A 21,132-nucleotide genomic window follows, 5' to 3' on the forward strand; every position below is an offset into this window, starting at 1 on the left:
CCCATTGACTAGGACAATTAATTGTGGATGGTTTATTTACCTACAAGTCTTCCTGCGTGTCTGGGGGCCAGCCCGTGGGTAATGAAGACTGAGGTCTTACAGTGACATGTGACCATGTCACCTGGTAATGAAATCCATCTTAAATCTGGTATTTTTCCATTTAGAAGGAGGGGTGGGGACCCAGAGAGAAAAGATTCCCACCTTGTGCCAAAGCTATAAAAGGGGGTGGAAGAGAACAAAGGAGGTTTCCAGTCATATGAACACCCATTTTCCACCTAAGATTTCTGCTGGAACTAACCAGAACTGTACCAAGGGAAAGGATTGGGCCCAGACTATGAAGGAGTCTAGTCTGTGAAAAACTTGTCTGAACATCTGAGGATGAGATTTTACCTGTAAACAGTTTCTTAATGTGTTAGGCTTAGACTTGCATGTTTTGCTTTATGACTTACTTTGTTCTGTCTGTTGTTACGTGAAACCACTTAAATCCTACTTTTTACACTTAATAAAATCACTTTTATTAAACCCAGAGTAAGTGATTAATACCTGGGGGAGCAAACAGCTGTGCATCTCTCTATCAGAGTTATAGAGCACACACAATTTATGAGTTTTCCCTGTAAAACGGATTTATTTGAGGTTTGGATCCCATTGGGAGCTGGGTGTCTGGGTGCTGGAGACAGGTGACCTGCTGAGCAGTTTTTGGTTAAAGTCTGCAGCTTTAGGGCCATGGGCCAGACCTGGATCTGTGCTGCAGCAGGCTAGCATGTCTGGCTCAACAAGGCAGGGCTCTGGAGTCCCAGGCTGGCAGGGAAAACGGGCTCAGAGGTAAATTCAGCATGTCAGGTGACAGTCCCAAAGGGGTCTCTGTGACTGAACCTGTCACAGACATGCTGTGCAATTTTAGCTATACTACTTACTCTAGAGATCAGTAGGAGAAAAATGCTGCACTTACTAGCTGTCAATTTCTGCTGCAGTGAAGACTTGCTGCACAAGTGAATTGTTATTACATCCCACTCCACCACACACCATGTTCTGTCCCTCCAAAGAGGTGTAGTTGTGCCCTTCTTCTAGGACAAAATACACCGGAGGACCGGCATGCAGGTATTTGCTGAGATAATGTAAGTAATCCATTACATAGGAGTCCTTAAAAAAGAAAACGAGTTAAATCTCAAACAGCTCAGTCTGTTTCTAATCTGTACAGTCCAGACCCATCTACGCACGGTAGCACCATGCCTCCCAGTGTTACCTATTTAACACGCGAGACTCGTTAACACACGGTACAGGAACTTGCTATGTAACACTACAAATTTGCTCACTGACATAGAAATCGATGGGAAATGCAGAGCAGAAACGTTTTGCACATCTTTACTGCTGACGGGTGGGGAGGGGGGAGAAGAGGCAGCAACGCTAAAGCGCTGCCAAGGACCCTGCAGCGCTTTAAGGTCCCTGCCCCTCCTCCCCAACCAGCCGCCAATGCGTGCCCGGGGGGGGGGGGGGAGAAGAGGGAGGAAGGGGCAGGGACCTTAAAGCGCTGCCCCAGGGCCGGAGCAGCAGTGGCATCTGGAGTCCCGGGCTCTTTAAATCGCCATGGGAACCCCAGGCAGCGCAGACCAGGCTGCCTGGAAGGGCTGGCTGGGGGATGCTGACCCCTAGCCCCACCCCTTCTGCCCAAGGCACCGCCCCTTATCAGTAAGTGTCCTGAGTTACTTTCACCCCTGTGTAGTAATAATGTTTTTATTAGATTACACATTTGAATGTATATTCTTGCAAAGCGCCGTTAACAGATAGGCCTGTAGTATTTGGGACACTTTGAATATGTATATATAGATATCTTAAGATATTTCAGCATGGCCCTCTTAACCCATGGTCCGTTAACATGTGATTGGGACAGCTTGACTCCCGACATCCGCATGTAAATGGGTCTGTATTGTACTGTGTTAATGCTGAGGAATTGTAACATGACAACTTTTGTCTAGTCAGAGATAGGTGACATGTTTCAATTATTTGGTACTGATTAAATCATTTCCTTCTGCAAAAAAACCAAAAAACCCCACAATTTTTTAAAACAAAACACTTACATCTGGCATTGACAGAGACTGATCCAAGCCAATCTCTACTTTGTGAGCAACTGCTATACTGAATGACAAAAGGCCCACGAACAAGGATATCTGTAAGAAATGACAGACGAGAACCATTTTAAAGACTTCTTCAGACCTACACTGACTCCATGTGTTAATACTCCTCATTTTAGGAAATCAATCATCCTTTATATTTCTACCAGGCAGTAAAGTTCCAGAATAAGTATACCAGGTTGGACTGGTATGGTGATGACAGAAGCACAAAGAAGAACTACTTTCACGTCAGAGGGAAGGTACAATCAAAACCCAAATGAAATACAGTACCATATTACTGACTCAAGAATGCCAGCTACTAGCAGAGTTAACCATATCACAGAACCAATCAGTAGCAAATGAAGTTGGGAACTAAGGGTCTAATCCAACTCCTATTCAAGTCAACGGGGAGTCTTCCCATTGCATTTAAATGAAAGTTGGCTCAAGTATCAAATCCAAAAGAAAACACATTTATTTTACTTCTGGTTGCTAAAACTTAGGGCTGCCAAGCGATTAAAAAAAAAAAAAAATCAATCACAATTAATCATGCTGCTAAACAATGATAGAATACCATTTATATAAATATTGGATGTTTTCCACATTTTCAAATATATTGGTTTCAATTACAACACAGACAAGTGTCTAGTGCAGGGGTAGACAACCTCTAGCACGTGTGCCGAAGGCGGCACACCAGCTGATTTTCAGTGGCATTCACACTGCCCAGGTCCTGGCCCCTGCTCTGAAGGGCTCTGCACTTTAATTTAATTTTGAATGAAGCTTCTTAAGCATTTTAAAAACCTTATTTACTTTACATACAACAATAGTTTAGTTATATATTATAGACTTATAGAAAGAGACCTTCTAAAAACATTAAAACGTATTACTGGCATGCAAAACCTTAAATCAGAGTGAACAAATGAAGACTCGGCACACCACTTCTGAAAGCTTGCCGACCTCTGGTCTAGTGCTGACTTTATATTTCTTTTTTATTATAAATACTTGCGCTGTAAAAATAAAATAGTATTTTTCCATTCACTTAATACAGGGGTTCTCAGACTTTTGTACTGGTGACCCCTTTCACATAACAAGCCTCTGAGTGAGACCCCCTTTATAAATATTTTTTAAAAAGTGTTTTTAATGTAACACCATTATAAATGCTGGATGCAAAGTGGGGTTTGGGATGGAGGCTAACAGTTTGAGAACCCCTGACTTAATACAAGTACTGTAGTGCAATCTCTATCATGAAAGCTGAATTTACAAATGTAGATTTATGTACAAAAAATAACTGCATTAAAAAATAAAACAATGTAAAGCTTTAGAGCCTACAAGTCCACTCAGTCCTATTTCTTGTTCAGCCAATAGCTCAAACAAGTTTGTTTATATTTGCAGAAAATAATGCTGCCCACTTCTTGTTTACAATGTCACCTGAAAGTGAGAACAGGTGTTCACATGGCAATGTTGTAGCCGGTGTTGCAAGATATTTACATGCCAGATGCGCTAAAGATTCAGATTCCCTGCTGATGATGGGTTCCGCTCGATAACAATCCAAAGCAGTGCAGACCGATGCATGTTCATTTTCATCATCTGAGTCAGATACCACCAGCAGGAGGTTGATTTTCTTTTTTGGTGGTTTGGGTTCTGTAGTTTCCGCATCAAAGTGTTGCTTTCTTAAGACTTCTGAAAGCATGCTCCACACCCCGTCCCTCTCGATTTTAAAAGGCACTTCAGATTCTTAAATCTTGGCTTGAGTGCTGTAGCTATCTTTAGAAATCTTACAGTGGTACCTTCTTTGCGTTTTGTCAAATCTGCAGTGAAAGTGTTCTTAAAAACGAACAACATGTTGGGTCATCATCCAAGACTGCTTTAACACGAAATACATGGCAGAATGCAGGTAAAACATAGGGCAGGAGACATACAATTCTCCCCCAAGGAGTTCAGTCACAAATTTAATTAACGCATTATTTTTTTATGAGCGTCATCAGCATGGAAGCATATCCTCTGGAATGGTTGTAGAACTGATAAATGAAATTGTTTTTAATTGTTCACTTTATTAATGTAACTTCTGTTCACCATTCACTACACTTGCCTACACTGTAACTTCTGTTCCATATTGTAATTCAAACTCCATTTTGTAAAAGCTTCCTCCAACCTTCATTTTTGCAAACCCTGCTGTAATCTTATTAGTTTAGTTTAGATGTGTGAATGAGGTATGTATGAATGACGGAATCAACCTCCAGCCCCAGCCTGTCCTGATGAGATAAAGTTCAAATACCAATGGCTGAAGACCTAGACAACAGCCCTAAACAAAGTAAGAAGCATCCACCCTAAAAAGAAAAGGACAACAGAACAACAGAAGGAAGATCAAAGCCAGGTTCAAGGCTGAAAGTCACGCCTGCAATTGATGGGTGATCAATCTAAACCCAGAGGCAGCGTGACACAGCAAGACCTATAGACTTTGAATCCAAACTAAAAGCCTATAAAAAAGAAGGGTGAGATGAGAGACTCTGGGTAACATTCTGCTGTATCTTCAGGACTGGTAACTATCTGGTGTGTGTGTGTGTGTGTGTGTGTGTGTGTGTGTGTGTGTGTGTGTGTGTGTGTGTGTGTGTGTGTGTGTGTGTGTGTGTGTGTGTGTGTGTGTGTGTAACAATTAAGATATTAGTTGTTAGTCATAAATCAAATTGTTATCATAATAAATGTGGCATCTTTGTCTTGTCCCCTTTAATAAGATCCTGATGGTTTTTACTGGTCTAATATAATTGGTATAACATGGTGGCCAAAGCATGAAGGGGCATACAAATGTTTAGCATATCTGTCACATAAATACCTTGCAATGCCAGCTACAAAAGTGCCATGCAAATGTCTGTTCTTACTTTCAGGTGACATTGTAAATTAGAAGTGGGCAGCATTATCTCCCATAAATGTAAACAAACTTGTTTTTCTTAGCGATTGGCTGAACAAGAAGTAGGACTGAGTGGTTTTACATTGTTATATAACTGCACTCAAAAACCAAAAACCAAAAATAAATAAATAAATACACATCTACATTTGTAAGTTGCGCTTTCACGATAAAGAGTTTGCACTACAGTACTCGTATGAGGTGAACTGAAAAATACTATTTCTTTTATCAATCATTTTTACAGTGCAAATATTTGTACTAAAAATAAAGTGAGCACTCTACACTTTATATTACTGTATTTGTGTTGTATTTGAAATCAAAATATTTGAAAATGTTTGAAAACATCCAAAATACTTAATACATGTCAGCTGGTATTCTATTGTTGAACAGTGCCATTAATTTTTTTAATCGCGATTAATCTTTGAATTAAACATGTGAGTTAATGGCAATTAATCGACAGCCCTACTAAAAATGCATCCAATATCAATTGCTAAATATTTAAACAAGTAATTTAAGTGCAACAATTATTTTTGAGAAAAGTATGTAATGCTATGGAAATTAAACACTAGTTCTGTCTTTAAGACAGTTCTGAGTTTTCTTGAATGATTTGTATTTGGTTCAAAAAGATTTTCTTGGTCAAGTCTCACTATAAGTGAAAGTGTACATACCACAACTGGTCGCAGCCAGTCTTTAAGCAGACATGGAGAATATAAGTCTTTGAAAAACAGCAACAAGATGCTCTCGGAGTGCTGGACTCCACTTTCTTCTTCCCCGCCTTTGATACAACACAGAATATCCATTTGATTTCTCTAGAAAATAAAACGGAAACATATTAGAATTAATGCAGTCACCACCCAATAGCGTACAGAAGTTGCAGTATATAGGACTGGAATTAGAGTGGACTCACCTCTTGTCGCTTAATGTCCAATCCCAAGAGACTTATAAAGCAGGTTATTTGAAGAAGGAAGTCTATGAACACAGCCATTCCAGCAAAAAGGGAGAAAGTGCGGACAGCTGGCATGGTAGACAAAGTCCCTGGGAGGAGGAGCCGGGGGAGAGAAAAGGAGGGTCAGATCATTAGGCCTGGCCCAATTTCCAAATGATATGCACAAACATACAGACAGGGCCTTATTCACCAGTATGTTGGAGCAGTCTTGGAGCTTAGTTGCCAGTGCAAGGCTACCTAATGCCATTGGATGATTTTCCCAGAACAGGGAGATAAATCAAGTGGCACAGGAACTGCGAAGGCCACCCCCGCCTGTCCAACCCACATTTGCTGTGGGAAAAGAAATGGGGCAAAGCTTGCTTGTCTTTCAATCCAACTGATCCCTGGATGCCAGAATAACACTTTGGGTTCTGCATATAAAAGGCGATTTCAAAAACACCTTCTTGTTAAAATCCACTCCAGTATCATACAGGCAGATGTAATTATTCAGCAAGTAACCATGGATTAAAACTAGTTCAGAATACCCTCAACATGACTAAGATATTCCTTGTCTCCCCTCTCAGCAGTCAACGTAAGACACTATAGAATGCCTGTTCTATTATATTAACATATTATTTATGCTGATGAAAGCAAAGCACTAGTGGGAATCAGACATATTGCATGCAGTCACTGGAAATTTCACAATACAATCTTGTGGCTGCACCTAAAACAGGAGCTGAAATATCCCATTATGCCAGCCAAGACATTCCTGTTATAGTGCTGGAGAAGGCTATAAAATTATGCCAGACTATGTGGGTTTTATGATGAGGGGGAATATTTAAGTTCTTTAAGACTGAGATTCCTAGACTCCTTATTCCTATCTTCTCACTCTCCCATCAAACTATACATCTAACCAGTTTCTCTAATCAGAGGGAGATTTTGTGGCTTCTATTTCTAAATCTACTGCGTTTTGTAAGTGCAACCATGGGCAAGTCACTTGGAATCATGTGCACCACAGTTTCTCTTTATGCAAATTGGGGCTAATGCCTACCTCACAGAGGTAGAGTTAGATTCATTTCACTGTTAGTAGAGATCTCATAGTTCCTTGGTTGTACTTTTTTAGGCAGTACAGTGAACATTCTTTCTTGGCTAAGCATTATACAAAGAGGGTGATGAAAGCAAATAAATAATATACACAGCAACTACTACAAAATCTCCAAGCACAGGGGGGAAGACAGACTACATTTTTACCTAAGAAAAATGCTACGGTCTCTGAAAAAGACGAGAGCAATATACTAGGAGCCACGTCTCCTAGGATTCTGCCGATCTGCTTATCCAGAGTTTCACCTGGAAGACGCTCATCTCTCTGTTTTAAGGAAATGTAATTCACTTGTTAGGGATTACAGTAGTATGCTTCAGAGGAACATCTTAAGAGAATGAAACAAAAGGCATGTCAAGTATTTATAGCAATCAGTGCTACTAAAGTGTGCCAGAGTTACAGCCAGGGAGACAGAAGCTCTTTACCTACCGAGTAGCTACAAAGCCTGAGCAGCCACAGCATGAGCTTCCCTATACTGCCCAGGCAACGCATTTCAACCCAAACCTAGAAAGCCCATGGGGTTCTGTAGGAGGGTGGATCCCTGCTCCGGCCCTGAAGGGGTTAAAACAGCCCTGGATAAGGGCTGGGGGCTGGAGACAGCAGCCTTTTAGGCAGGGCTGATTGGGGAAGTGGCTGCAGCTGGGGGCCACACCCCAAACTGAGCGACAGGGCCTAATAAGGCGGCCAGGGAAGCCAAGGGCAGACAGTCTTCCTCTGCTTGTAGAGGGAGAAGGGCCTGGCTGCTGAGAACCAGAGCAGGTACCTAGGGTAAAGCAATGCTGGGGAAAGGCAGAGAAGCTGGGGAGCTCCTGCCTGGAAAGCCCCAGGCTGCGGCCTAGAATTAGGCCAGGAGGTACTGGGGTGGTAGGGTGCAACCCAGGGGTAGGCCAAGGCAGCAGGTCCAAACCTCTTTGCTGATGATGAGTGGCTGATACTGCAGTCTGCCGCAGGGCGTGGCGCTAGACAATGACTGGCAGTAGCCTACACTGAGGCAAAGTGGGGACAGAGGGTGGGGCGTTCCCAGGGAGGGGAAACCCCTAAGAAAGAGGAAGGAGTTACTGCTAGGGGGCAGAACCACACATAAAAGGGGTACTGTGGTCCAGGGAGGGACACAGGGCCAGTGGCCGAAAGGCAGATGACCGGCCTGCAGAGGGCGCTCCGAGCCGGAATTTGAGCTAATTCCCAGGACAACCAGCAGGAGGAGCCGCAGGGGTGAGTCACGCCCGTTTACAGGTTCAAAGGGTAATTCAGTCTCCCATGCAAATGTTTGGTCTTTGCGGAGATGCCACAAGGGTGCCAGTTATTTCTGGTGGGTTTTGGAGACAACTGTCAGCTAGAAAATGGATTAACCACCACATTGCAGAAAAGCACCGTCCTTGTGCTCAATATTATATAAAACAGACAGTATTTCAGCCCCATAATCCAGCTCACATACAGTCTACCAAGATGATGGTAAAAAGTGTGAGACGATAGTGAAATTATTCACTGCTGATTGCTATGAGGCCATGAACTCTATCTGCCTATAATTTACAGTCCAGAGGCCAAAAATAATTGTAATACTAAACGTAAAGAGCTGCATCAGCAACATTCTTCACACTGAGAAACTGCAAGTCACTAAATATCAATCCTGAGTATCATCCTGGCTCTTGTCCCCCAAATCAACTCTCAGGACAAACCTCATCCTGCGAGGGACCAGACACCTTCTACTGCGTTTAGTAGAAGTGAAGGGTATTCAGCACCTTACAGGATGGAGGCCCTAAAGTAGGAGCTAATATAGTACGCACACATTAAAAACACAAGAGATCGTTATAATACCTGAAATGTCTGAACTATAATGAAGATGTTATCTACCCCAACAGCTAGCACCAAAAATGGAATGACTTCAATAACAATCAGTGTTAGTGGGATTCCAAAATAGCTGAAGATACCCAGAGAACATGCTACTGAACTCAATACGATCAGGATGCCTGCAATGCCCAGAGAGATTTTTGAATCCACCTGACAAAGGAACAGAACAAAAAAAATACACAATATTAACTGTAATGAAAATACATCTGTCAAAGCCATTCCAACCAGAACATTTTGGAACACATCTCCCATTCTAGGAGTGAAGTCTTGATTTGTATGATAAATCAAGTAGTTTTACTAATTACACTGAGGCTGTCTACCACATAGCCCCTTTTAAACATTCAGGATTCTGTTATTTGAAACTGAAGAGTAAAGCTGCACCTAATTTGAAATGTCTTGGTTCAGAAATGACTAAAAATACCTTGTTATTTAATGACAGAAGTTTTTTTTTAAAAGGGGGATGTGATGATGGAAGGAAAGGGAATCAAGTGAGACATGGATTTCCCAGTTCATTCTCTTAGAAAAAGAGAAGCCATTTGTAACCCACACCACTCTGGTAAGACAGAAATAATGAAAAACTAGGGATGCTTTATAATAATGCTAATACCACTAGCTAACAAAAATATTGGTCATGAAAATTAGACTATTTACCAAACTGCAGGTGTTACAAAGATTAGTGTTTTAACTTATTTTGAACGCTAGGTGCTATATACACACACAAAAAAAGTAAGATGTCATGATGATGATGTATATTATTTTCAACATAAACTAAGCATACCAGAAATCTTTCGCAGCTTTTGATGTGTCCCAGGGCTATTGAGATGTACAGAAACATGACTGCATAGCTAATTAAAACAGTACTGATATCACTGTTACTTTCACGGTTTATCTCATCTTCAATACTCCGTTCCGCAGAGAATGAAATGGTTAAGTTTGAATTCTTGTAGTTTTTCACAAAGCTGATAAACCTGAAAAGAAAACCAAATGTTTTCTTAAAAACACCAAGCTAAGAAAAAGGAGCCACATCTTTTTCAAACTAGCATACAGTACACCTATCCCTCAAAAGACAGAGTTGAGATGGTAGGAAAAGGTTTTAAAACATCAAGGTAAGTCTTTAATGTTAAGCAGGCCGTATCAATCCCTTCTGCACAAGAGTGCATGGTAGTTAAGACCACACTTCTCTAGATCAGTGGTTCCCAAAGTGGGGTTTGTGAACCCCTGGGGGTTCGCAAAATGTTACAGAGGGTTCTTGGGAAAAAAAATCCTAGTGGCGGACAGAGCTGTCCCTAGGAACCCCGGGCAGCACAGGGCCAGCAGCCCGGAGGCCCCTGGACTTCCAAGAGCTAAGCAAATCAAAGCAAGCATATCTATCACACTGAGGAGATTTAAACTTCAAGACTCCTTATCAGAAATGGAAAGGGAGGTGGATATTTTTTGCTGTTTTTAAAATTAAATAGGCAGCTAGTATTGTTTTTAAAATTATTATGAAGAACAAGTTTAAGTTTTGTTGTAATGTGTGTTGGTTGCCTGGACTGCTCAAGACCTGAATGCTTGTGTAGGTGGAACTCTGAGTTGGCTTCTTAGAATCAAAGAATATCAAAGTTGGAAGGGACCTCAGGAGGTCATCTAGTCCAACCCGCTGCTCAAAGCAGGACCAATCCCCAGACAGATTTTTACCCCAGTTCCCTAAATGGACCCCTCAAGGATTGAACTCACAACCCTTGGTTTAGCAGGCCAATGCTCAAACCACTGAGCTATCCCTCCCCCCTTAAATACCTTCATGCTGTTTCACATCTGATAATCCTTGATGAAGGATAGGAGCCTTGTCTTATAACAGGCTTATTCAAAGTGATACAAGCTACGAAAGTGAGACCTTGGAAGAGTTGCTGTTTTCATAATGTAATTAAAATATTGTAATAAATAATTATTAACAATAGTGTGTAATAAGCATGTCAGAAAAACAAATTTTATATTTCCAAGATCACTGCTTTTATAATTTATACTCAGGTAAAGGAGAAAATCCCTGGAAATATTCATTTTTAAGAGAGAGTTTGTGAGACTTGACATTTTAGTGAAAGGAGTTCAGAGGTTGTTAAAGTTTAAATTTAGGAACCACTGCTCTAGATCTTCCACTTTTATCATGGTGAACATCTGAAACACTTCCCACTCCCCTACAATGTAACTGATGGTGCTATGGAATGAGAGGAAGACTTAAATAAGCATATGACAGATCTGCATCCCAAAACTTTGGAATGTTTCCTAGCACCACCTACCTACCTTTCAGGCAGGTCTATACACAGAGTTGCATTAATTTAAATAAAGATGTGATGTTAAACTAATTTATCAAAAAACTGGTATAACTTTGTGTGGAGACATTCATATCACTTTGACTTGCACCTGTAAGCCAGGTTTAAACCAATGTAAGAGTGCCCCTACACAAAGTTCCACTCCTTTTAGTTAAAGGAGCACAACCTATGTTTAGACAAGCCCTTTGCTCTCCTCTCTGCCCCAGAAACTTGCAGCTGAGAGGAGTTTATGATGCTAAACCATTAGACACTAATTAGCAATGCACTCTACCCCAACCACCCTCTCTGTCTCATCTTCCACAAATATAGGAATGCTTTTCTTATAGCTTATTCTCTCTCACAGTAAGTTGCCATACAGAACTGGTACTTGTTTTAGTAAACCCAATCTCAGTCCCTTGACGTGACAATGACAATTACTCAAGGAGAAAGTGAGTCTCTACAAACAAACAGAAGAGCAAATGTTTTCTAGAGTCTGAAAAGACAACTAATTTAATTTCAAATACTGGCAACTGAAAAAAGGTTCACAAGATCAACTGCTACAACTACTGAAGTAAATCTACTTGTGAAACTGAAATAGACTGAATTGAAAGAGTTATTTCAGCGAGACCTACATAAACATTTTCACAAAGATATCTCAGTTGCCTGATAGCATTTTGTTGATAAGAGCATAGAGATACAAGTCTTGGTTTATGTGCCAAACAAGGCTCTCATCAGAAACAAAAAAAGTTATACACAAAGTGAAAGTTTACACTTTTGATTCAGCTTTGTAGGATCATTGGCACAGTCAATCCTAAATCCATGTCACACTTCACATTTATTTACAGAAGCATTCTGTACTCTCAGTGCATGTTTAGAACATTGTCTTTGCTGTGAAGTCTGCTAAGCTCAGAGAAAAATAAACTTACTCCAACTGTCACAGTTAGTCTCAACTACAAGAAACTTACTCTTTTTCCCAGGCCAGAGCTCTCATCAGCTTGTGTGTCTCATTGTAGTAATTTTGAACAGGGAAGGTAATAACGAGGGCTGTAGCATTGTTGTAGTTTTCATCTATATGTAAAAAAGGAAGAGGTTGGAGGGAGAACACACTAAAACCCACTATGAAAACATGACACAGATCTTTTGTCAAGAAGGCAGGGTGCTTTTTGTAAAGTTCTCTCTGATTTTAATGGGGGTTGTTTCAAGCACCTCATTTCCTGTCTCTGGTGTCCCACTGAATCCAATCTGCAACCACTCCTCAGATGTCAGGAGCACCCATAAACTATTACAGAGAAACTTTGTCTGTAGGGACACATGGGCTGATGAGAATATTGGAGTTCATCCATGAGAAACATTCTTGGTAAGTGTGATATCGTAAAGTATTAAGAAAGGTAATCCTGAAGTAGTTTATAACCTAAATAAAGCAATTTATATAGATATTGTGCCTATATATCTAGTGCAGGGGTGAGCAAACCAAGGCCTGAGGGCTGCATCCAACCCTTCAGACATTTTAATCCAGTCCTCAAACTCCTACTGGGAAGCGAGGTCGGGGGCTTGCCCCACTCCATGCATGCTACTGCTTCTGGGAGCCATGCAGAGCCGTGGCATGTTCCCACTTTGGCTCCTATGTGCAGGGACAGCCAGGGGCTCTGCACGCTGCCCCCGCAGCTCCCATTGGCCAGGAACCGTGGCCAATGGGAGCTGCAGGGGTGGTGCCAGTGGACAGGGCAGTGCACAGGGCTGGCTGGGTGTGCTGCCGCGTAGGAGCCAGAGGGGAGACATGCTGCTGCTTGATGTAAGTGCTGCCCGGAGCCTGCACCTCTGACCCGCTCCTGCACCCCAGCCCTCTGCCCCAACCCTGATCCCCCTCCCACCCTCCAAACCCCATCATCCCAGCCTGGAGCACCCTCCTGCACCCCCAACCTTTCATTCTTCGCCAGAGTCCCCTCCCACACTCCCAATCCCTCATCCCCAGCCCCATCCTAGAGCTCACACCCCCAGCTGGAGCCCGTTCCCACATCCTGAAGCCTCATGTCTGGCCCTACCCCAGAGCCCACACCCCCTCCCATACGCCAACCCCCAATTTTGTGGGCACTCATGGCCCATCATACAATTTCCATACCCAGATGTGGTCCTTGGGCTAAAATGTTTGCCCACCCCTGATCTAGCGTGTAAGTGATGAGCACTCCTGCTTCACCCCCACTCAAATCATGTCACGATTAAACAACAGAAATCAAAGTAACAGAGAATACAACATTAATTTGTACACAAACTCTGACCCCTTAGCACTGAAGTTCCAGTGAGTTACCATTTATTTAAATGGAACAAGATTGGGCAATTAGAAAAAAAACAAAGTTTCTCAGAGTACACATTTATCACATGTAACATGTTCTTGACTGAAATGACTGAGATTAGATTCTCCTTGACCCTACCCTATCACTCACATTAAATATTCAAAAGGGACATTGTCAAGGTCAATGGGGCCAAATTTTACTTTGGAGGCACTACGTAGTGTTCATTTTAAAAATAATCCTGTTCCTCCCAGTTCTGAGTAGCTAAAGACTTCCCTAAAATAATTACTTTTCATCATTGTTACCCCATCTCCTCTGCTCTATTCTAAGTGATTCAAAATGCCAGAGCACCTCCAACCATCCTTCAAACTCTTGTCTATTTCATTCCTTCCCTCTAAATCTTTTAAATATTTTCAATAAGCGAACACGCACAAACATGGAGAGCTTTCATAGGACAGGTGAAACTCGTGGGACATAGTATGTTCTGTTCTGAATATTTAGCAGGAACTGTAATTTTTTTTTTCTTAATATGCCACAATATTAATGGCCTTTCTGAAACAGTTTGTTTCCATCCCTCCTCGGTCAAGTCTAGGAGAAAGTCATTATATCCTCACAGGACTCTCTAATCTTTCTTGCGAGCAGGCAATTTACCAGACCCCAACTCTCTGGAGTACATTTATACAGCACCATAAGATGTCCAAGGCACTTTACAAGTAAATAGAAGGCATTCACACTGATGAAGAGACAAAGGGACCACAGTACAAGTTGTACAAACCTACAAAGATAGTGATCTAATTTAAGAAGCATCAACCTTAAGTACATGAACAATATTTCCAGCTCTATTGCAATTACACCTACCATCATATCCTCCCAACACTAGCCATGGAAAGACAGGTCCACCAAACGTTCCCAAACAGGGATCATGAAGCTCGCTTGTATCATTTAGAGATGCTGGAGCCCTGCAAAATATATTCAGATTATTTAAAAAAAGAATCAATAAATTGTGATATTTAGGGGTACAAAGCAGCATTGAAAATTTGTACACTTGCATATTGTTTACAGTGTTACAGCGATTATGCTGGGTATTAGAATGATAGAGCAATAACTACGTTTGTAAACTGAACAATTTGCTTGTTTTGTGATGTAAACTGAAAGGTGAAAGCTTATCTGTAAATTACTTCTTGTGGTTTAAAAAAATATTTCAAGCTGAAAAAAATCTTCAAAAACCACAACTAGATTTCTCAGGTGAAGCCTTTTAAAATTTCTAGTACAGAAGTATTTTACTTTAGAAAAAACATTTCTCTCTTTAATGCCTTGAAGAAATAAGCCAGGAATCCTCATGTTGCTGATTTGAAGCAGAAGAACATCCTGCATTTTTTCCAGGAGGTGGGGTTTGCTCAAACCTCTTTATGAGTCTCTGGTTCTGCATCCATCACTATGACTGTGGAAAAACCCCACTGGAGTGCTGGTAGACATGGAAATGCAGGAAAAAGATGCTATACTACCAATCAAAAGTACACACCCAGATGGCATTCTATCAAATAAACCAGGAAAAAAATTCAGAGGCGTTGGATACAGCATGTCAAATGGAAAAAATAAACAAACCCCAAAACAGTTTTTAAGAGTCCATCAGTACACAAATATTTTTAAAGCATGTATTTAGAGGTTTTGCTTACCGGACACAGGACAAGAAGTGAGTGTGGTAATCGGCGTAGACAAAGAACTCATCCCCAACTGAATGGTTTAGAACAGAGTAACTGTTCTGAAAGTAGTTGAGCACACTCAGGATAGTGCAGTTGTTATTGTAGGGAGCAAGAGGAGCCAGGCAGATGTCCTTCAGCATGACAGTCTCATTGTCATAAGAAGCAGTTATGTTTTCAATAGCATTCTGCAAATCTAGCACCTGAAACAAAAAACACTATAACTCAAACAGCATCGTCAGAAGGCATTTGTGGAGCGGAAAGACTATTTGTCTTCTAGGTGTAAAATCAAATACATTTAAAAGTCATGGGGCATTTTTGGCTGTTTCTGAGCTGGGTACCATGCTTTTAATATAAGCACACAGCAAATGATCAAGCAAAACATGGTTTTTAGTCTAAGTACTAGTATTTTTCATACATATTGAGGTTCAAAGCAGGTAGAATGAAGGTACAGGAGCTTAAAACAGGGGCAGGCAAAGGGGAGGAAGGTGATTAGCCTTTTGCTGCAAGGCAGATTGGAAGTTCTTACAGTCTGTGACTGGATCAGACCAGATGGCTACAAGAGAGTAGTTGAAGGTAGATACATTAGCTCCAGGTTAAGCAGATCCCTTTTCCCTGAGTAAGATAACAGGGACTATTCCAGAACACTCAGGAAATTTCTAGAGCTAATTAAGGCAGGCAGGCTAATTAGGACACCTGTAGCCAATTGGGAAGTTACTAGAATTAAGGCTAATCATGACACCTGGTATAAAAAGGCTCTCACTCCAGTTAGTGAGGTGTGCAGAAGGAGCTGGAAGTGAGAGGACGTGCTGCTAGAAGACTGAGGAGTACAAGCGTTAACAGATATCAGGAGGAAGGTCCTGTGGTGAGGACAAAGAAGGTGTTGGGAGAAGGCCATGGGGAAATAGCCCAGGGAATTGTAGCGGTCATGTAGCTGTTCCAGAAGGCACTCTAGACAGCTGCAGTCCACAGGGCCCTGGGCTAGAACCCAAAGCAGAGCGTGGGCCCAGGTCTCCCCCCCGCCCCCAAAACCTCCCAACTCCTGATCAAACACAGGAAGATCTCAGAGGCTAGCAAAATCCACCAAGGTAGAGGAGGAACTTTGCCACAAGTCTCTTCGCTAACTCTAGAGGAATCTACATTTTAGATATTTATAACATTAGTTTTTGGTGAAAATTCACATTGTATGCTAACCACATAGGGGAAACAAAACCCAGCTTCATACTGATAATTAATCCCTTTTAGGATACTACAGGTATTGCAAAACACATTGCATTCACAAAAACAACAGAGTACTTGTGGCATCTCAGAGATTAACAAATTTATTTGAGCATAAGCATTGCATTCACAGCTCTTCCACATAGATAGGCCTGCAAAACCCAGGTTACCTGGTATAGGATGTCTTTGTCAAGCGGAGGCCCAAAAGGCACATCAGCTCCTGATGGGTATGGTGAGTAGATGTGTGGCTTACTGTGTGGGGCTCGGATAATAAGTTGTTCAGTACGAAAGAAAGGTCCAAAGTGAGTGTCAAAGTACTGCTTCTCCTTGCGAGCTTGGCTGCTTGGGGATGACCAAAGATCTACAGGGTTTGTAGTGATTTTCATATACATCATGCCTGAACAGCACATGGCAATGAAGACCAGAGAGAAGAGAACAACAGGCCGTGGATTTCTAACACAGAAAGCCCCCCAGGACATGAATGTGAGCCGTAAACAGTTCTCAAACCTCTCACCAAGTCTTTCACGACAGGAAGCCTCACCTGTAGGAAGAGGAGATACAAGATCCAAACTATTAAAATGAACTATTTTCTTATCCAGTAATTTCTTTGGGTCAATCAGATGCTTCCAGGCATCCTTACAGAGAAGATCATTTATTGATTCTAGATATTTTTTTTTTTACCACCATAAACCAAAGATAAAGGTCTTATCAACAAAGAGGCTCAAGCAAGAGAAAACAAACTGCTAAAACACTGTTCTAGCTACAGTAGTTTCTAACAATGTGGCAAGCCAGTGTGGCACAATTAGATGGAGCCATGTTTATAAAAACAACAGCATGCTAGGTAGTCCCACCACCCACACTTGAGCATACTTATGACTGGTAGGATTAGAGGCATCACGACTTTAACATTTATTTGTAGTGCGGATGGGACAGGACATTTGTAGAACATTAAAATCACATTAGGTCATGACCTGATTCTCTATAATTATGCTGTCCTAATCACAAGAGAAAGTAAAAATTATTCTAAAGAATGTCAAACTATACATCGGCATGGCTAAATTTTCAAGTGTATGTGGACCCACAACTTGGCCCCATCCACAATGATGAGCCAAATCATGTCAAAAAGTAGTTTGGCTGGGACTGCATTTAAATGTTATTCCCAAATTCTATATAAAGTCAGCACAGACAATGACAGTATGAAGAAAGTGCAGAAAAACTGAATTAAGATGAACCAACTAGGGCAGGAAGTTGGACTAGGTGGTCTTTTGGGGTTCCTAAAATGTCTCAGCCTCTTGTAGTTCACATCTCAGAGAAGGAAATAATAATATCTAATCAAACCCTATCATGATTCCAGACATACCATTGTCATGGCGAGAATTAACAGAGAAGGCTATATTGCTGTCGATTGGAGTGTACTCGGAGACAAAATGCCTTTTTCTGTTAAAAAAAAGCAGAACAAAAACAGATCATATATTCAGTTTGTGGTTCTCTTGCAAAAATCAAAGAACTGTTTTCCAGCACTGTACTACTACAATATATACAGTAACAGAGGTGAATCAGGCGATCCAAAGTCTGGATCAGAATTGGTAAGCATTCCACTTTAGGTCTATCTCTCACCAATATCGTCACAAACAGTATTTCACTATAAGCTTTATGCATCTTACATTTGTCATATTTTAGAAATGAAGGGAAAATGATATCTAAACTCACCTTAAACTTAGATCATTAAGAAACTATTTCTGGAAATTTAGGGTTTAATGTTTTAGACTAAAAAGTTCGCTAATAGTTTTTTTTTTTTTTTTTTAAATGCAAGTGTAAAGACTGAAAGACCAGACGCTCCCTCCTGCCCCCCCCAACGTATCTGCATTACTTTCCAAACACTACTACTTAGGCCTTCCCTGAAAAGACCCATATGGTCACAACTTCTTTAAACCCCTTTCTGAAGGGCCAACTCTGATGTGACACCTGCAAAAAAAACCACCAAGTCTATACATATGAAACTAAACAAATAGCCAAGTGTACAGTATATAAAAATATTGTATATATTTCCTTGTGACCTTAGCCATCCACCCTTCATAAGTTGTTCATCCTGTTAGATAACCTCTGCAGGCCAAGAACCACATCTATTTCCATGATCTTCATTTTAAATAATATAGTTAGGTTTGTATCATCTTAGCACAGTATGAATGTTATAAAGCTCTCCCTTGAAAAGTCTTCCTAACCCCAAAATGAACTCCACTTATATTAGACAGTATTTGGTCCTGCCTGAGGGCAGGGGACTGGACTCGATGACCTCTCGAGGTCCCTTCCAGTCCTAGAATCTATACACACACAAACTGGGGAAATGTAATATTGCAGCATGTCCCAAAATCCAGGCTCACAAAAACCACAGGAGGATGTAAATTCCAGAGTGAAGGACTGACCCACTACTGAACAGTCACCATCCACTTTCAGTTAAATCCATTAGTGAACTGCTGATTCTCTAATTGCGTTCAGCGAATCAGCAAAACCCACTTAATCCTTTCATAGCTGTCAGTCAAGATACTTTGAGCTTTGTAACCCAGAAGTCAACTGGTAGCCAGTGTAGATCCGAGCATTAATGTATTTTGTGGTTTTGTCTACATTAGATGTGTTGCAAGCGCTTGCTTCCACTGTAACACACATCTGTCCGAATACAAAGTTCCTGTAAGATTACTTATCATACTCCATAGATACATGCCAAGACTTCAGCAGACCTAATGGATCACCACTCCTCTTGGTGACAGGTTGTCTGCTGCAGATGGTTACTTTCACAAGCCCCAGCTTTGCAAAGAGAGCTGCCTGTAAATGTACTTAGCAAGTTTACACTTGTCAGACTGGCTAGCATGCCCACACCACACTACAGATTTCAATGATTTGATTGTACTGTTGTTAAGATGTTACAGTTCTCTAGGGTAGACAATCCATTTGTGAGAACGCTTAGTAAGCGGGCCATGTTTACCATCAGTTCAACAGCTTTTGTTTTCAGTTGTGTTTGGGGGTATTTTTTCAGAATTCAATAGGGATGAGATCAACGCTCATGACCATTTGTCACAAGGCAGTTATTGTTTATTACACTTCCCACTGTATCACATTGTTATTGGTCTGTATATTTATACTCCCACAGCTACAGGAAGGGCTTTTGTCAAAAGTTATACATGGAGTTCTATTATTACCACTACTGAGCCTTTGGAAAACCAGCATAGACAAAAGTTTCCTGCTGTTGTCACAGCACTGTGTAAACCAGGGGCGGACAAACTTTTTGGCTTAAGGGCCACATCGAGGTTTGGAAATTGTATGGAGCCAGTTAGGGGAGGGGAGAGGGGGTCCCCCCCATCCACACACCCCCCCAAGACCTCTGCCCCATCCACCCCCCCACACACGCTCCCTGTCTCCTGACTGGCCCCCGCCACCCCATCCAACCCCCTCCTCTTCTTGACTGCCCTCCCCCTACAGGACTCCTGCCCTCATTCACACCCTCCATTCCACGCCTTCTGACTGCCCCAACTCCTATCCACTCCCTCACCATCCAACTGAACTCCCTTGCCCTCTATCCAAACCCCTGCTCCCACCTCCCTTACCATGCTGCCTGGAGCACCTGTGGCACGGTGGTGCTACAGCCATGCTACCCGCCTGGAGCCAGCCATGCTACCACGCTGCACAGAGTGCTCGGTCAAGCTGGGATCTGCAGCTGTGCTGCCCCAGGAGCTCGCAGCTCTGTTACCCAGAGCATTGCGCTGGAGAGAGCTACGGCTGCAGGAAAAGGCGGACAGCAGGGGAGGGGCTGGGGGCTAGCCTCTCGGGCCAGGAACTCAGGGGCCGGGCAGGAGGGTCCCATGGGCCAGATGTGGCCCATGGGCCGTAGTCTGCCCACCTCTGGTGTAAACCAACTGGTGAAGACAGGCCTCTAGAGTTTTTTCTCCACTGAGTATGTCTATACAGCAAGCAAACAGCTGAGATGGGGCATCTGCAAACTCAGGCTTGCAAGCTTCAGGCTGTGAGGAACATTTGGGCTCAGGCTGGAGCCGAGCTCTGGGACCCTCCCCCTTTGCAGGGTCCCAGAGCTCAGGCTGCAGCAGAAGTCTGAATAGCTACAAACACTGCAGTTTTTAGCCCCACAGCCTGAGCTCCAAGAGCCTGCATCAGCTGACTGGGTGAGCCACAGCTGTGCCAGGGATTTTTTATTTCACTGTAGATGTACCCACTATGTCATTTAGACTTTCACTTCCACTGTTGGTATAGTATAGTTAGCAATGGTGGAAGTGCTACTCTATAGTCTAGATAGAACGGTGGGAGGTTTTTTGAAAAATCCTTGGACACAGGTTTATTTTTATTTGCTTGTAACTTTTCAGAAAGTTACTCTTTGGGCTTGAAATGTTTCCCAAGCTTTGTCTCAGGCCACAGGTGATTTATTTATTTTCTTGAGAGGAAGCAGTAGACAGTAAGAGAAGGCTGAGTTTAAGTTTCTTTAGCCATTTTTGTATTATGGGAGAATGAAAAGTATATACACTTTATGCTGAAAGTTTTAAGATTTAAGCTCCCCCCAAAACAAAAGACTGAAGAAAAATATTCTGAAGTTAACATCTTGCTAGTTCTCAATGAGAGAGTCTCTGCAAAGGATAATAAACTGATGGCGTACATAATTTTCAAATTCAAGTTAGTGAGCATGCAAAGTAGCTATCTCGTGGGACTTCAGCAGGCCTACCAGAGACCTTTGGGATAAGACATATAGGATTAGGTAACT

General features: G+C 41.9%; 1 protein-coding gene across 1 annotated transcript in view; it reads right to left on the minus strand.

Annotated features, from left to right (window-relative positions):
* The window catches only part of NPC1 (NPC intracellular cholesterol transporter 1), a 58,306-nt gene that overhangs the window by 10,919 nt on the left and 26,255 nt on the right, over window positions 1-21,132 (minus strand). The window contains exons 7-18 of the mRNA XM_050941931.1: window positions 17,731-17,807; window positions 16,541-16,911; window positions 15,129-15,355; window positions 14,311-14,411; window positions 12,130-12,232; window positions 9,658-9,847; window positions 8,847-9,029; window positions 7,184-7,298; window positions 5,915-6,042; window positions 5,676-5,816; window positions 2,076-2,165; window positions 950-1,140 (exon numbers count right to left, since the gene is read on the minus strand). Of these exons, the coding sequence (XP_050797888.1) occupies window positions 950-1,140; window positions 2,076-2,165; window positions 5,676-5,816; window positions 5,915-6,042; window positions 7,184-7,298; window positions 8,847-9,029; window positions 9,658-9,847; window positions 12,130-12,232; window positions 14,311-14,411; window positions 15,129-15,355; window positions 16,541-16,911; window positions 17,731-17,807 (1,917 nt within the window). The remainder of the gene's footprint in view (window positions 1-949; window positions 1,141-2,075; window positions 2,166-5,675; window positions 5,817-5,914; window positions 6,043-7,183; window positions 7,299-8,846; window positions 9,030-9,657; window positions 9,848-12,129; window positions 12,233-14,310; window positions 14,412-15,128; window positions 15,356-16,540; window positions 16,912-17,730; window positions 17,808-21,132) is intronic.

Source organism: Gopherus flavomarginatus, chromosome 2 (assembly GCF_025201925.1).
Source record: "Gopherus flavomarginatus isolate rGopFla2 chromosome 2, rGopFla2.mat.asm, whole genome shotgun sequence".
Classification (NCBI taxonomy): Eukaryota; Metazoa; Chordata; order Testudines; family Testudinidae; genus Gopherus; species Gopherus flavomarginatus.